The sequence below is a fragment of the Triturus cristatus genome, chromosome 11 (genome assembly GCF_964204655.1).
Source record: "Triturus cristatus chromosome 11, aTriCri1.1, whole genome shotgun sequence".
Classification (NCBI taxonomy): Eukaryota; Metazoa; Chordata; class Amphibia; order Caudata; family Salamandridae; genus Triturus; species Triturus cristatus.
Window position 1 is genome coordinate 772,235,000 of NC_140594.1, and position 16,353 is coordinate 772,251,352.

Consider the following 16,353-nt stretch of genomic DNA (forward strand, 5'->3'; position numbering starts at 1 on the left):
TCTGATGCATGGGAATTCCTTTAGTGGAGTAAGTGTATAGTCACAGATGGCACTTTAAACCTATTATGGGGGAGTGACTGCTTGGGAGAGAGTGGCTAGAGACTGTAAGTGGCACTGAGAAAGTATACAATCTTGACTACGTGTGCATTAAATTCGAAACAGAAATGTAGAATGTAAGCAAAGACTGGTCAAGTAGACTAAACCGTGTCAATGTTTACCACTTTAGACCGATTCTCATGCACATTAAATACACTGGCTTGTTTTTATAGATTACAAGTGATGCATTTGTCAAATGTGTTTTTTTAATATAACTCCGGAAGTTTAATTTATACTGTTTATTTAGTGTTGGGTGTATTTTTTGTAATGATTTCAATTAATCAATCAATACAATAAATTAGTGTATGCATTAATATCTTTACTACTTAATGAGAGTTATTAACATTACTCGATTGAAAGGTACTCATTGTGTCACCCAGATCACTATGTACGTAGGTGATAACCCCTCTGAGATTGTGCCATGGCACAACACGCTTGCCATGCTGCCCTGACACAACACACCCTTGCTGCTTTGAGTAAAGATTTTTAGCCTCCTAGGGCAGCACAAATAAACCCTGCACCAGCAGTCATAGAGCGGCCAACCTTCTCCTACAGCTTCACCTCCTGGTACTGTGGCATCCATCTTGTTCTGCTGAGGAGTGCTCTGCAGCCGCGCTCTTTCATCATCAACAAAGGTGTCCGTACAGACCGCCTTCTTGCTGTGATCAGAGATGACATTTTGGCAGGAAGTTTGCATCTTCTCACGGGAAGGCTACTGATATGCATGGCTTGATACAGGTCCTACTGATGCTCAGAGTTGACAGTCTCTCTGTGACAGCATGGCAGCCATTGGAAGCCTGGGGGACTGAGGGTTTATGGTGTGGAGTCGTGGTTCCAAAAGCAGCAGCTGTTTGTCCTTCATTGTTAACTGAAGAATAATCAAGTTTATGAACCAATGGAGTATTATAATTAAAGTCTATTCTACTGAGATCTGAACCTATGATCCAGAGACTCCAAGGAAAGGTCTGCAGCAGGTGCATTGACCCAGCAAGTAACTTTACATAGAATATATTCATCTAGTGTCTGTCCTTTGAAGCTACTTGCAAGAAAACTAACAATAACGTCATATACAGCGCATGACATTCTTAGAGGGTTATTTAAACTTTGGCAGATGTGGAACATCTGCTAAATCTTGGAAGTTGTCCCAACCTCGCTTCTTTTTTTTTTTTGCAGAGTTTTTTAGAGCGCGAACTTGACCCAAATCGGGTATCAGAGCGCTTTACATAGCACCAGTTATGTTACACGGGGACACACATTCATTTTGGTTAGGCACGGGGAGATTAAGTGATTTGCCCAGAATCACAGGATCTTCAGCGTCATTGCCGAGACTCGAACCCAGTTCCCCAGATTCAAAGTAGACATCCCTAGCCTTAGGCCAACTCCTCTCCCCGACTTAGTGTGTCCACTTTCCATAGGGTGGATGTGACATATGCCACTTGGATGACCTATTCGCTAACCTCTAAATAACCCCTTTAGTTTTATATGGACTTGCAAATAACACAGGAGAATTTGTTATAGCCCAAGTCAGTGGAACAGTGTGGAGGAACCTTCAGAGCAAGTGCCCACATGACTGCATCAGAGGAGCCTGTGGAAGTGAACCCAGTCCCTCTACACTAAGTGGAAGAAAAGGATTTGCAGGTAACACCCACAGGCGAGATCATTCACTACGCAGTAGCAATTGTTTCCAGCAAACTGAGACGTGATTCCCACACAAATTGCCTGATCTACAACAAAAAGATGTGCACAGTGCCTGCAGGTTTATATTTGAACAAAGAGCAATATTTCTTTTTTACCTTTCCTACAAAAAAGCAGCCTTTGACTGCAAAATCGGTACTGCTTTTATATAGTATACAATTGTCATATTTAATCGTTTTAAGAACTGATCATTTAAGGAGGAATGGACAAAGTGAAGCAGGGAAATGAATCTAATCGTCCGAGGACAGATTGTCTGGAGAAGAGGTGGTGCTATAAGTGTTAGCCTGGTCTCCTGGTTGAATAGCAACAACTAGGCCAAGAGAATACATGTTATTTAATGCAAGACAGAGGCAGATCACCTGTGCATGCAACCATGCTGAAAAAATAGCACTTAACATTCTCGTAGTGCTCGCAAGACTGCTAGATCGACCTATTGGTTTATTTTAAATGTGACTTTAATCTCACGAAGAAGAAAAAAACCTTTGCACTGAAGTTCATGAATGCAAAATAAAATTCCCTAAAATCTTTTTAGGATGCTCACAAAGAGCTTGACAATTAAATCTGATAATGCCCCCTGGAATTGGTCTTAGATCATGCAAGGGCTGTTGGCACGTGTCTCTCACCATCTCCTCCTCTGGGTAGCCTATTCTGCCTGGAGGCCTTGTTAAGGAGGGGCCACCTAAAACCTCCAGCGCTACCTATATATGGCAAAACTATATTAACTGGCCGCAGGCCAGTGGATTCCACAGGCTTTCTGACGTAGCAGTGGCAGCTTTAGGGAGAAGGACTCTCATTCCTTTAATCCAACAGTCTATGGATTTGACCCTGCACAGCGAAAGGTCAAAGGATCCATCACAATGTCACACAAATATGCAAGCATTGGCACCAGCAAATGAGTTCCCGTGAGACTTCACATCAAAATGCGGAACCGTGAGTTAATTACAGGACAAAACCACACAGGGATGAATTGTCCAGCGATTGTTTACATTTTAACCAGGCGGTCACAACGTCCTACTTTCCATGCGACGTACACGTCTCCCTCCTCAGATGCCCAATGTTTTGTGACCTCCAGTGCTGGAAGGGCGAACACAAGTGCACCAGTCCAGTGACGAACATTGAATTTCATGTGGTGCTCCGCCCTTTCCACTCTGAAACAGATGGTTTCGCCTGTGCAGGGAATTCGGAACACGAAATAAAAGTTGGCAAAAGCCGAATTGGTCTTTAGTAAGTGGTGGGTGCCATCACGTATGATTGATGCCAACATTTCTTAAAATGGCTGCCAGTAAGCAACACGGTTATTGAAATAAGACATACCTCATTTCCATCAAAGTTAGCTTCCGTTCAGACACAGGTCTGTTTCCGGTGCGCGACAACAGCCAGAAATGGAGCCAGCGAAGCCATATGAAAGAGGGGCTGGCGTATCAGCGTTAGGACGGAGCCAGCAGGGTGGGAAACGGCGCAGGCACCCGAGGGGCACCGGCTGTCGGCTGCCAAGGTGAGCTCACACTGGTGTCCTTCCGAAGAAGATTAAACGAGGATCAATTGTAGCTCCGAGATAATAAAATGTTTCAGCTGTCGTAAAAGCACTTTGGGATCCTGCCAAGGAAGCGAGGCGTGTACAAGTGCTGCATTATTAATAGGATACTAATAACCAGAGCTGATTTGGAGAGCCCTTCGTGTCAGCTGCAGGCCCGACGCACTTTCAACATAGAGGCACTTTGTTGATGTGGTGTGCAGCCACCTCTGGGGTGTGCTTTGTTCCCATGCTTTCACTGCTTGTGGCCCTGAGAGAAGACCAGCTCCCCCAGGGGAGCTATGAAATGCATGATCAATCAATCATAGCATTTATAAAGCGCACTACATACCCGTGAGGGTCTCAAGGCGCTGGTGGGGGAGGGGGGGACGCTGCTACTGTTCGAAGAGCCAGGTCTTGAGGCGTCTCCTTGGAAAGTGTTTAAAAGGCGAGGCATTATGAATTGGGCACAATGAAGTAGAAGTGGGCGAGCAGTGCTTAATTTGTAAGAAAATTAGTGCCGGGGCCTTCATCAGGAGGCCCCTCCAGCGTACACCGCCCATTGCCCCTGCCAGCGCAGCCAGTGACAGTACTAACCATCACACTCCTACAAATGTGACAATTCAGACTATTCCAGGCCACCAAAGCTAAAAGCAGGGATGGCTAATGCGACACTTACTTTCACTTAAAACTTTGGCACAGACGTATTCGCCGACGCTACTTCATGGACCACAATGCCTTGGGGTAACACGCTGGTAGGACGAGCAGAGTGCGGCCAATCGGACTTTTGTTCAAAGCTATAAGATTAGCATGGGCGGCAGGTAATATTCATTTTTAATTGTATTGTATTGCATTTATACAGCGCTTAGTACCCTTGATGAGGCGTTGAAGCGCTTTTTCAGCGAGTAGCACGCTACACCGGAACCCATAAAGGATTAGTGCTGAATTAGTATAGTGAAAATATGAAAGTAATTTGAGTGGTGGATATGTTAGTTATTTGGATTGAGAGAGATAGTGGAGGGATAGAAAAGGTACATGGGAGGGAGGAGCCAGTAAAGGGTAGGAGGAGCTAGTAAGGTGCTTACATAATGTATATTGAATTAGTAAACAACTGCTGTTGTGCTCACTCTAAATCAGACAAACAGCCCACCATGTGGCAGACTGTCGTAAGTGCTGATGCAGCCAATTAAGTGCCGGTGCTGATCACTGGAAACCACTGGCTCAAATTAAGCACTGTGGGTGAGCCACTTGAGGCTTGAGCCAGGCTCGAACCAGAGGCCAGGCTCTGCATCAGGTCTAGGTCCTCTTTTGCGCTCAAGCCAAAATGAGCCGAGCATTAATGTGGCTTCTGCCTGTCACCCTCAGTCTACCATTATGTGCTAAAATTTAAAAAACAATCATAAACCATTGGTATTAAAAGTGAAAGACTACTTATATGTAAAGATATACCTTGTTTAATTTGAAAGAGACAATCATATTTTTACATGATGTTTATTGCATGATTTAGATGCCAGCTATTTTCAGGGCTCGGCTCATGCACAGGCTCTTAAAGCCCAGCCAGATCCATGGCTTGGCTCAGCTCACCCACCTCTAAAAAAACCTACATATAATATATAGCTGCTCTGAAAAAATAAACAGTCTCGTTCTCAAGATATGTTTCGTCCAGCTACTTACTGTGCATTCATTGTAAGTATTTAGAGCCATTTCCTCGATAGAAAAAAAATAACAAACTATTTCTGTTAGTGACTGCAAATAAGTAGGTCGACTTCACACTCAATACACTGCGTGAAAACAGAGTGCATTAGAGAGCTTTATCCATTGACCTTTAGAAAGACTTCTGCGTGGACTTTAAATCTCTGATTCCTACCAAAAAATGTATTCTCAGTCACAATAGACAGCCATCTGCTCCTTTTTTTTTTTTTTCGAAGCTAAGCACTTTATTTCATACATTTATGTAAAGTAAAAACCTTAACCCCAACTCCAAATACCCAGATACAATCCTTATTTTTTGCACTTGAAAGAAAAATAAAAAGTGAGAGAAAAAAAAGAAAAAAAAAAAAGTAGAGTTAATGTGAACTTACAAAGCTCTTCCCTGTCTGTCTGTAAGCATTTTATAGACTTTAAATCTCTGATTCCTACCAAAAATGTATTCTCAGTCACAATAGACAGCCATCTGCTCCAAAAGGACAAAGACAAGCTCATGCGACTAAAGGCATTTAATTCTCAGGTCTGTGAGGAGCATGGCACAAACCACTGCCTGCAAAAGCAATGCAGACCATAGCAAGTATGAACTGTCAAACGATGTGGGCTGATCGTTGTTTGGAAAGACGGGCGTACGGCACAGCATATGCCTTTAAGCGCAAACATATCCCCAGAATCCAACTCCACCTCCCACAAAAAAAAGTTGCTTAGTTGCTTCTGTCCACTAAATACAATTTGAAACATACTTAATACAGTCTAACTTCCAAGAAGTACGATGGGACCAGTCGCAAATTGTAAACTGTTTGCCATCAAAAGGCAACCTGCCTGCCAATGGAATGCACAATTGTCCTCCAATTGTACAACTATCAGCCAAAAAACATCTTACTGTGAGCCAGAGTGACCCATCTGCTCACCGAATGCATCTGACTACCAATCAAAAGCTCCCTGGACATCCACAGAATGCCTGAATGCTGCACTCTGCCAACAGGCTGTCCCTCAATGGTCACAAAATGAACTTATCAAAAACAGAACGCTCCATTGTCAAATGCAGACATTATGCCTAGCCTCAGAATGAAAAGTGACTGCCACAACACATAGTGTCATTAGTACGTTACTAAACAGAATACACTCTTATGGCACATCAAATAAGATAGGTTTTGTCAATGGTGGACGGACCCAATGTAGTGTGGTACGATCACTGTGAGACAGTGTTTGGGAACCCACAAGGTAGGTTAAACACTGTCTCACAGTGATCGTACCACACTACATTGGGTCCGTCCACCATTGACAAAACTTATTTACATCCCTTTTCCCTAGCTCTCTCATTGTTCTCTACATCAAATAAGATACCAATCCGAGGAAGAATATAGGGCTTTCCACAGAATGCACCAACCCCCCCGCCCCCAACTTATGTCAAGAGTCTCCAACTAAAATCTGAAGCGGCTCTCAGGATTTAGGCCTACAGGACACTTTACGCAAATACAGGCAGCATCTTCAGATATACCAAAATGATCTCGAATAACCCATTAGAACGAGTGCTGGCCACCTACAGGACGAATCACGGCTCCCAAAGAATACAGCTGAGTGCCCGCAGCCTACTCTGCTGCATGCACAATGCACCCAAGCACCTATAAAATGGGCCCAACTGCCAACAGAAAACGAGCCTGCCCGGAGTATTCCGAAGTGCCCATGCAATGCTCCAAGCCAGCCATAAGTGTCCGTGAATAAACACACACATTTACACCACTGTCCACACAAATGACTCCTCAGGATGTTTCCTAGCCACATAAATAAATGTGGGTCGATATGGGACTCTACCCCAATGCTCTACAACTGTCAAAGATATTCACTGCAGTTTCTTAAAAATTGCTGGCCAGCACCACCATAGAATACACCCAATATCTCCACATAAAGCACCCTGAACGCTTGCAGACGGGGCGTAACACAGGCCCCTGCTGTGCATTAAGGCCCCAATTCTTCATGGCCTACTAACCAGTGCTTAATTTGTAAAAAAAATAAGTGCCAGGGCCCCTGTTACAGGGCCAATCCAGCACGCCCCACCCATTACCCCTGCCAGCACTGTCAACGACATTACAAGCAATCCTACTAGCCATCAAACGCCTACAAGTTTGAGAATTCAGACTATTTCAGGCAACCAAAGCTATCATAATGGCTTGGGTGGCAAGGTATTGGTCATTTTCAATGAATACTGAATTTATAAATAATTTCTGTTATGCTGCTCTGTAAATAGGTGGCCTGCCATAGGTGCTGGTGCCGAGCACCAGAAACCACCGGCTCAAATCAAGCACTGCTCCTAACCCTTCAAAGGGGCCCATTTAACAATGACGCACAGTGCACATGTGTCAACCGGCCCATTTGTTTGTTTCAGTGACCTCTCCCAGAGATTGCGCCTTGCCTCTCATTGGTCCAACTTACTGGTCACATAATGTGTTGTCTCCCCACTAGATTGCTGGAGCACCCTCTCATAGAGATTAGAACTTGCCCATCAGGAGGTCCAACTTACCAGTCACATAATGTACGCAAACCCATATAGACTGTGCCCTAGCCATCTGCAGAATGTGCCAGCCTAGCACAGATGATGAGACCAGCCTCCTATATATTGCTCCCAGAAAGGTACCAAATATGTGCCACGGGTGCCACAAATGACCCATCACAAAAGGCTCCTGAGACTACCATGGAACTATGCCTTGCTCCCCCTCAGGGCACAGCCCTGTGAAAGAGTCTGCAACCACCACTTGAACGCACTTCACTGCTAACAAAGTGACACCCAATCCGCAGGTAACGTAAGAGAGCGCCAACAGTATGCGACGAAATACACACCAAAGTGCACCCTCAATATAGGTTAAATGCGCCACAAATATCCACAGAATATACCTTGGAAACATCCCGCTGTGTCCCGTTGCCCGGTTTATACAGAGAGGAGGGCGAGCCACTGAAGCATGGCGCCAGGCTCCAGCCTTAAGCCTGGCTCAGCTCGAGGTCCTGTTGGAACCTCAAGCCCATAAGGAGCCGGGCTTTCATCTTACTTCCGCCTGCCTCCCTCCCTTTACCCAAGACGCGGCCTAACGGCCTGAGCTGCCAACTGTAGAACTGGGGAATCAGTTCAACATACTGACATTCTCAGCAAATTACTTCCTTTCCGTGCCTACGAACAATGCACGTGACCTTGCGTAATGAAACTGGTACTCGTGTATAAATGCTCAGCCTTCCAGTCGAGTTCGCCCGATATTTAAAAACTACAGAAAATGCACTACGAGGTGAAAACACAGCCTTAAAATAAGTAAAGACAAATTAATAGAGATTTACTGGCTGGTTGTACAAAGAGAAACCATAAACATGAATACATCGCGGCGACTCTGTGTAAAGTGTGTGATCTTTGGCAAATATTTCATTTTGCTAAAACTCTTTTTTCTTCATTGTCACATGTAAAACACTTTCAAATATGAGTACAGACTACCAGTTGTACAAACTATCACTTCTAATAATTACTTCTCACTGCAGTGCTATAACGTGCCCTACTAATGTCAAAAGAAATACACTTTTTTTTAATTTTGAAGTACTGTTATCCTATTTTGACGTGATGTTTATTGTATGATTTACATTATATTTCAGGGCTCGGCTCGTGCACGGGTTCTAAGATCCGAGCCAGACCCTTGGCTCAGCTCTGGTTGAGCTCTTCCTTTTATGAGTTAACTTGCCCTCATCTGGTTATACATCCCATGTGCCCACTCTATACACGCACCCCGCCTCCAAAAAAAGCTCCAGAGAACCGCTCCAAATACCCACGGTACCAACCATAGCCACCCAGTGAATCCACCATCGTGCCCATGAAACGCCGGCGACCACAACGTCCCCACGGTTCGCTGCCCCAGTCATTTTCTTCAACTATACAAACGATGTTCCCTATGGGAACGCACCTGCTGCCTTTCTGCCATCAAATAACGTGACAGAAACGACCGTCATGTCATTCGTCTGTAGCATTCCAGGCGACCCCGCTTCAAATATCAGACATGCAAATAAACACAAGTAGAAAGGGAAACATCAGCCCGGCACCCAGCCTGCCTCTAGTGGAGAGGCCCAAGTGCATGTATGCCTGCGACTGTGCCACATATCCAGTGCCCTGAAGCCCCGTTTCATGTTTACAAGCGCGTGCCAGCCTGCTGCACAAAAAACACTAGCGCTAACACCAAGCATACGGAGGCGGGTGCAGAGCCTAACCTGAGGATACGGAATACTATTTCCGAGATGGTGAGGGTGGGGCCAGAGAGCTGCTGTAGTTCCTGGTGCCTAACAACACCTGCAAACCCCCTCTGGGACCCACAGACACATCCATTTGTCTGTCGAGCAGGTGCAAGGGCCCCAGAAACGTTGGGGAGGAATATAACCGGGAACCGTGAGAGCAAAGAGCAAAGCTACCCCCCCCCCCCCCCAGGGACCACACCGTGATCAGAATAAATCACAGATCTCGGTGCTTAACATGTTATTTTCTGCCACAGAGGTAGGCGCCTCGAGACACCTCTGTCCAGAAGTGAAGACCGCATCAATTCCTGTCCTTGTCTATGCATTGTGGGACTTGTAGTCCCGCATTCACACAGGGAAAATGCCTGATTGCGAAGTGCCAAAGCAGGACGAAATGATGTAGGCGCGCCTGGAAAGAAACAGCATCGGAGCTCTGCACAGAGAATGTAAATCGCAGAATCAAGAGAATGTACATTTTTTTCTTATCACAACGATATTTTCAAGAGTAGTATGCACCGCTCCGCGGAGCGTGATAATGCCCACACATAGGCAACAAAGCATGCTTTCCATATAGCTCCCAAACTGAGATAGTTTCGAAGGCACTAGCCCTCATAAAAGGTGGCGCATTGTTTATGATAGAATATAAAATATTAGCATTGATTTATCACATGAAATTAGAGCTGTCGCCATGGTTCGCATTCCGCGCTGCTGGTGGGGTTTCTCTTTGGGGTGGGAAGGGGGACTAATGAGGGCGCTATAGGGGGCGGGAAACACGTGCTACCCTGATATTAAAAGCGTGACCTCAGCTGCAGCCAGGAACGAGGGGTCTGGGTGAGGGGTTGGTACCCAAGGACAGGGATCTGTGAGGCAACAGTCTGGGATAATGTGTGTGCAGCAGATTAGGTAAAAGAGGGACTTCTGCGGGAGCTCGGAGGGACCCGAGACTCGCCCTGAACCCCGGTGTGTGGCTAGGGGTACTCAGTTTAGGTGAGGGGGTACAAGGAAGGTGCGAGGGGTGGTCAGAATGCAGCTCCGTGTGTAGGGCTTAGTGCGCTCTCACTACGGTTCTTGGTGAGGGCTGTAAGGGCCACCTAGGGACATGGCGCGGACCCTATGGTTCTAGGATGGTTGTGAGTGATTGAGGTGTGGGGTCCGCGGACCCTAGTCCGGGTGCTCTGAGGCTGAACCTCGGCTGTTTGTAAAGGGCTTCTTGGCGCTGCGGGCTCGCAGGCATGGACCCTACGTGCCGGCTCGAGGGGTCCTCTGGTTTCGGATTGTCTCGGGGTGGTATCCGAGGGGTGCAGTGAATGCTACCGGTGCTTGAGTTCATTATACCGGGGTGCACGACACAGACGCTTGATTGTTAGGGGGTAGCAGGCTGGGGGTCTGGCCGTTGCTCTCAGGGACCTGCCCCGCATGTGATGTTAGGCAGTGACTCTACGTCTACGGCGTCCGCACTGCTCAGCCCTGCGCTCAATGCTGATTCGCAATGCTAGTGCCGTGCTAAGGATGGTGCCGCGCAGGGCTGGCTTTTGGCATTCGCGAGCAGGGCCCACACCAACACCTGCCATTCACACCACCAACAACATGGCACTGGTGTGACCGAGCTATGCTGTGAATGAATCGGAATATATGGCGCTACATTTCATTCCCGCCAGGGCGCTATCCGAGCAGAGGCCAAGACTACGTTTCGGGGTGCTGACCCTAAGAAACAACATGTGCAAATACTCGGGTCTTGGGCGCTAGCCATAAAGAAGTGTAGGTGCACATACTGGGGTCCGAAGTGCTGACCCTAAGGTGCAAACACTGGGCTTCTGGGCGCTGACCCTAAGGAGCAGTAGGTGCGAAAACTGGGCTCATGACGATAAGTGCTGTAGGGGCACACACTGAGGTCCCGGGCGATGACGATAAGTGTTGTAAGTGCATCCACTGGGGTCCCGGGCGCTGGTGTCAAAGTGCTGTTATGCGTACCCACTGGGGTCCCGGGCGCTGACGAGAAGTGCTGTAGGTACACCCTCTGGGATCCCTGGCGCTGACGATAAGTGCTGTAGGTACACCCACTGGGGTGCCGGGTACTGGTGTCAAGGTGCTCTAGGCGCACTCACTGGGGTCCCGGGCGCTGACGATAAGTGCTGTAGGCGCACCCACTGGGATCCCGGGCGCTGACGATAAGTGCTGTAGGAGCACCCTCTGGGGTCCCGGGCGCAGGTGTCTAAGTGCTGTAGGTGCACCCACTAGGGTCCTGGACGCAGGTGCTGTAGGTCCACACACTAGGTTCCGAGATGATGCGCCTATATCTGGTCCTGGGAGGTGCCCCTCAGGAGCTGAAGGTGGACACACAGAGCCTTGAGGCGAGGACCCCGGGGTGCTAACGTTGCAGATAACGGGGACCCAAGAGCCGGCCTTTTTTAGCTATAGGTACGTTCACTAGGCTTCTTGTCGGCTATTAGTGCTATAGGGCACTGGCCCTATATAGGTGACCACACACACTGAGGTCCGAGACGCTGACTATGGTTCAATAGTACATACACTGGATTCCCATGTGCTGACCGTAAGGATCTATTGAAATACACTTAAGTCCTAGGTGTTGACTCTCGGAACCTATAGAGAAAAACAGTTGTCGTAGATACTGAAACGAAGGAGCTATATGGGCCACACTGGGCGGGGCCCTAGGCTCTATCCCTAAAGAGCTGTATTTTAGCACAACTGAGTCATCAGTGCTGGCCCAAAGGTGCTACAGTGGGCCCTGGTACTAACATTAAGGTGCTATAGGGGGCCTAGCTGTTGACCATAAGGCGCTACATGTGCTTAACCACAGTACTTGGCGCTGGCCTTCGGTGTTTTCAAACAGAATTTCCGAGGGCTGCGCCTCTCTTTCAGAGATTCTCAGGTGGGGGTCGAAGTATTTGCCCCGAGAATGCTAGCAGTCTGCTTGGCTCTGCCCAGAGCTCCCTATGAATACCCTGCCGCGTGGTGACCCCTGTTGCCAATCCTGCTGGTATTAAGGTGCTTTCACGCAGTGCTATTGGGCACTAGGCTGCCAGTGCGGGCGAGACAGTGGTACTACTGCTAGTACGCCGACACTTGGTTCGTGGGCGCTATCTCTAAAGCTCGTAGACCGTGCCCTGACGCCGATCTCAGGGCGCTACGGACACCGACACTGGAGCCGTAAAATACAAGGGGTGTTCAAAGGGGAGTGCCGAGTAATGACACCAAGGGTGCTTAGAAAGTGACAACGAAGCACTTTTGAAAGCGCTATTTTTGTTCACAGTGGCGTGTAATAAATGCTCAGATCTGGGAAGCAGTCACGGATCACATCAATCTAGGGTGCTCACTCGAAAGTCCTGAGATTAGTAAACGGGAAGGGGGAGGGGGGTGAAAGATTTTTTAGAAAATAGGGTGCCGGTGTGATTCAGCAAGAACATTGAAGCATTTGGGAGGGGTTCATACAGGGGGCTTCTGCAGGATGATTAGGGGTTGGATTTCTTAGTAGACCCCCGGGGGCGGGCACTGTTTGGGGTGGTGTGAGTAAATCTTACATTACTGCAGTATCTCGTCCGTTGTGTATCACTTAGAGGCTCACGGCGACTTAGGTACCAGTCTTGGGCGTGCTGACTGGGTTTGGCGTGAGGAGCTTCGTGATGCATGTTAGAGCGAGGAATCTCTTAGGACCATCGAAGGAGGTTGGAATTGGGGTGCTAGGCGTGTTCTGGCATCACAATCTTGGGGTGCTGCAGACGTATTTGGCCGAGGGAGTCCGCCAAGCAGCCCGCCAAGCTGCCGAGGTGTCTCTTGCGTACTGAAGGGTGTATTGTCCAGAGGGTCTTCTAGGCGCTGCAGGAGGATTTGATCGTGTCTCTTGGGTGCACTGGGGAAGGTTGGAGGTGATTAAGGGAGTCCATTGGGTGCTGCATGCAGTGTTGATTCACTGAGGGTGTCTTAGGGGATGCAGGATGGACTGAGTGTTTTTGGGAGATTGGGGTGTCTTGGGTGCTGCGGGTGGAGTTAAGGTGGTCTCTTGATGCTGCAGGGGGATTTGAGAAGACACTTTGGTGATGGGTTCGGGGGCTCTTGAGTGCTGCAGCGGAGGTCAAGGTGTCTCAATGCTGTGGGAGAGTTTGAAGGGCTCTCGTGAGTTATGGGGTCTAGGTGCTGTGGGAGGGTGGTGAGATGCTGTCTGTGGTGCTGTAGAGGGTCTGTGGCACTTAACGGGTAAATGGCGGTCTCTGGAAGGACACGGGGCTGGAAGTAAGAGTCTTTTAAGGGAAGAGTAGAGTTAGGCTCAGGCTACCTTGTGCTGCAGAGGAGTTGGGGTGAGGGGCCCTGAGTGAACCGAAGGTTGAGGTGATGGACAGAGACAGGCATGGTTTGAAGGGGCACAGAGGGACATGGAATGAAGAGGCACACATTGGTATTGGATGCCGTGGAAACAGGTGGCATGATTGAAGGGGCATTAAAAGACATGGATTAAAAGGTCACAGGGGGCATGGAATGAGGGTGTACGGAGTAGCAGGGGATGTAAAGCAGCGAGGGACATGGGATGCAAGGACATGGAGACTCATAGTATAAGGGGGCGTGATACATGACCGACAGAGACGCCATGGGGTGCAGGGTCACAGAGAGGCACTGGATGGATGCATGTGCTACAGTGCAGCGTGGATAGGTGATTAGAATTAGTGTGTGAATGAGTATAGGAAGGCATGGCGCACAGGGCGGTATGCAATGCAGGGGCACATAGGGCAATTTAGTAGCAATGACACAGGTGAGGTTGTGATACAGGGGCACAGAAGGGCAAGGGCTGCAGAGACACGGAGCGCATACACATAACACCGGACACTGACGAACATGGAAAATAGAGGCACATGGGCTCCTCAGCACGGATGGGCAAGGAGCTCAGAAGCATACCATATCACCTCCATCCCGTATCTTACCTCTGGCGGCGGCTGAGCTCAGGGCCAGCACTCCTAGTCCCAGCAATAGTTCCAGTGCCCCCGCAGGGCTCCCCCTCCAGCTCCGGAGCATCCCCGGCTGTGCGCCCCCCGAGGGGCTCCCGGGGGCCCCAGTCACATCTCCCGCTGACGGGCTGCGGTCCTCCACGAGCTCCTCGGCTCCGCTCCTCCTTAGATGACCGTTCCCAGCCCGGCCGGCAGCAGCTCGCGCCACCTCCCGCGCGCAGACTGAAGTCTCCCTCAGCCTGGCAGCAGCCCAGCGCGAGCCCACCTCTCTCGGCCCGCCCACCCGTCAGACTTTAGCCTATAGGAACATTCGCAAGGCGGAGCCTACACTACCTTATTGGACAGGGTGAACGGATTGGGAAAGGTAGGGTGTAAAAGACAGTCCATTTGCAGGGGACTGAGCGGTGCAGCGGCACCAGCTCCGAAAGCGATGCTGGGAGCCCAAAGCGCCTTCTACTCCTGATGCGCCCGCGGAGAAGCACCCATCATACCTCTCCATCACAACGGCGACTGCAGCACCACTGCCCGATGTACAAACACCACCTGCTACAGGAGCACCAGGACGGATCAGCACCGCCAGTATCCGCTCACAGTCGGCTGCAGGAAACCAGCGCGTGCAGAAACACCTGCCCTTGCTGTACCAAAGTCTCCTCTTACTGCAACAACCCCAGCACGACGACAAACCGCCAGATCCTGCTCTGTCCCTTCTGATCGACCACCCAGCGCCTGCTGAATAACCCGATCACCTGCTCGCTCCCTTCTGATCAACAACTTCAGTACTTGCCACTGCACATATTTAACTAACTCTTTGGCCACAACCCCAGACCCGCTGAAGCAGCCCAGGCATCGGCTATAAAAACAACAGAAGCGCCTGCTGCCATTGCACGAACACCTACTAACTGTACCCCGCCACCAGCTGTAGCACTTCCCGCACCACGCCTTGCACCTGGTCACTTGTATGCAAGCACCCAATGCACCACATGCAGTGCCAAGGTAGCAGCGGAAGCACCCGATCTTCCTTAACACCTGTACCTACGCCAGAAGCTGCAAAGCAACACCACGGATTCTGGTGCACCACTCCTGCCACCTGTGAACGAACACTGCATTATCTCACGCAGCAGCCCCGGGTGTACTACTCTCTGCACCTCAAGGGTCATATTCAGGGCCACTGGAACTATGCGGCAGGAGAGGACAAAATTACGCGGCAGGGTTGACTAAATTATGCTGCAAAAAAAGGCAAATTATGCATCCTAAAGCGGCACATTTTGTGATAGTATTATTTCATAGTTTTGCATTTGTTTCACATGTTGAAATTGCTGGGAAAATGTTTCACCTCACTGGTACACGTTTAACATCCAAAGTACAGTATTAAGAAAAGGAAAGATGTTCAGTCAACCTCCTTCAGCTGTGCGGCAACAAGAATCTCACAACTTTAGTAATGTTTGATCCGTTTCACCTAGAATCAATTTTTTTGGTCAAATCTGCAGATTATGCAGAAAATGATGGATTATGTGGCAAGTGCAACACGTTTATAATTATGCAGAAAACGCCGCAGCGGCAGAATCACAGATTTCCAGTGGCCGTGGCCATGTTCAGCATCTGCTGAACCAACCACGTTACACGCTACACACCCATATATTCTGAAACACTAATCTAATGCCTGTAGATTAATACAGTAATCCCTCGTGCATCTTGGTCTACACCACTGCAAGCAACAAAAGCACCACCACGCCTTTAGCATAATCAGCTTTATCAGTGGAAAATGCACAATCACCAGCCAAATGTTTCCCTGTGAGCCTCCGTACCTGTCGCATCAGACCAGCCCCTATTAAAACAGCACCCAAAACACTTGAATCTGTGTCACTACTCACAGTATCTGTTGCACTTGATATATAAGCAACCAACACAACGCAAGGTATAATGCTTGCACCACTCCTAGTGCCTGCTGCAGAAAACCAGCACTTAATGCACCATTTCGGTGACTGATGCATGAACCCTGCTGCAGCAAACACTGCACCATCAACATATGCTTCACCCTCCCGTCTGTGATTGATACACCAATACCCAGACTGCCACGTCTACCCTGGCAGCTCCTTCTCTAACTGTGGTACCCACACCATTGCTGCTGCACTT

The 16,353-nt window shown here is 48.7% G+C and overlaps 1 protein-coding gene across 1 annotated transcript in view; it reads right to left on the minus strand.

Moving 5' to 3' along the window:
* Nucleotides 1-14,423, minus strand: part of UNC5D (unc-5 netrin receptor D) — a 1,316,579-nt gene extending 1,302,156 nt beyond the window's left edge. The window contains exon 1 of the mRNA XM_085634460.1: nt 14,197-14,423. Within this exon, the coding sequence (XP_085490586.1) occupies nt 14,197-14,287 (91 nt within the window). The 5' untranslated portion in view covers nt 14,288-14,423. The remainder of the gene's footprint in view (nt 1-14,196) is intronic.
* Nucleotides 14,424-16,353: the final 1,930 nt, after the last annotated feature.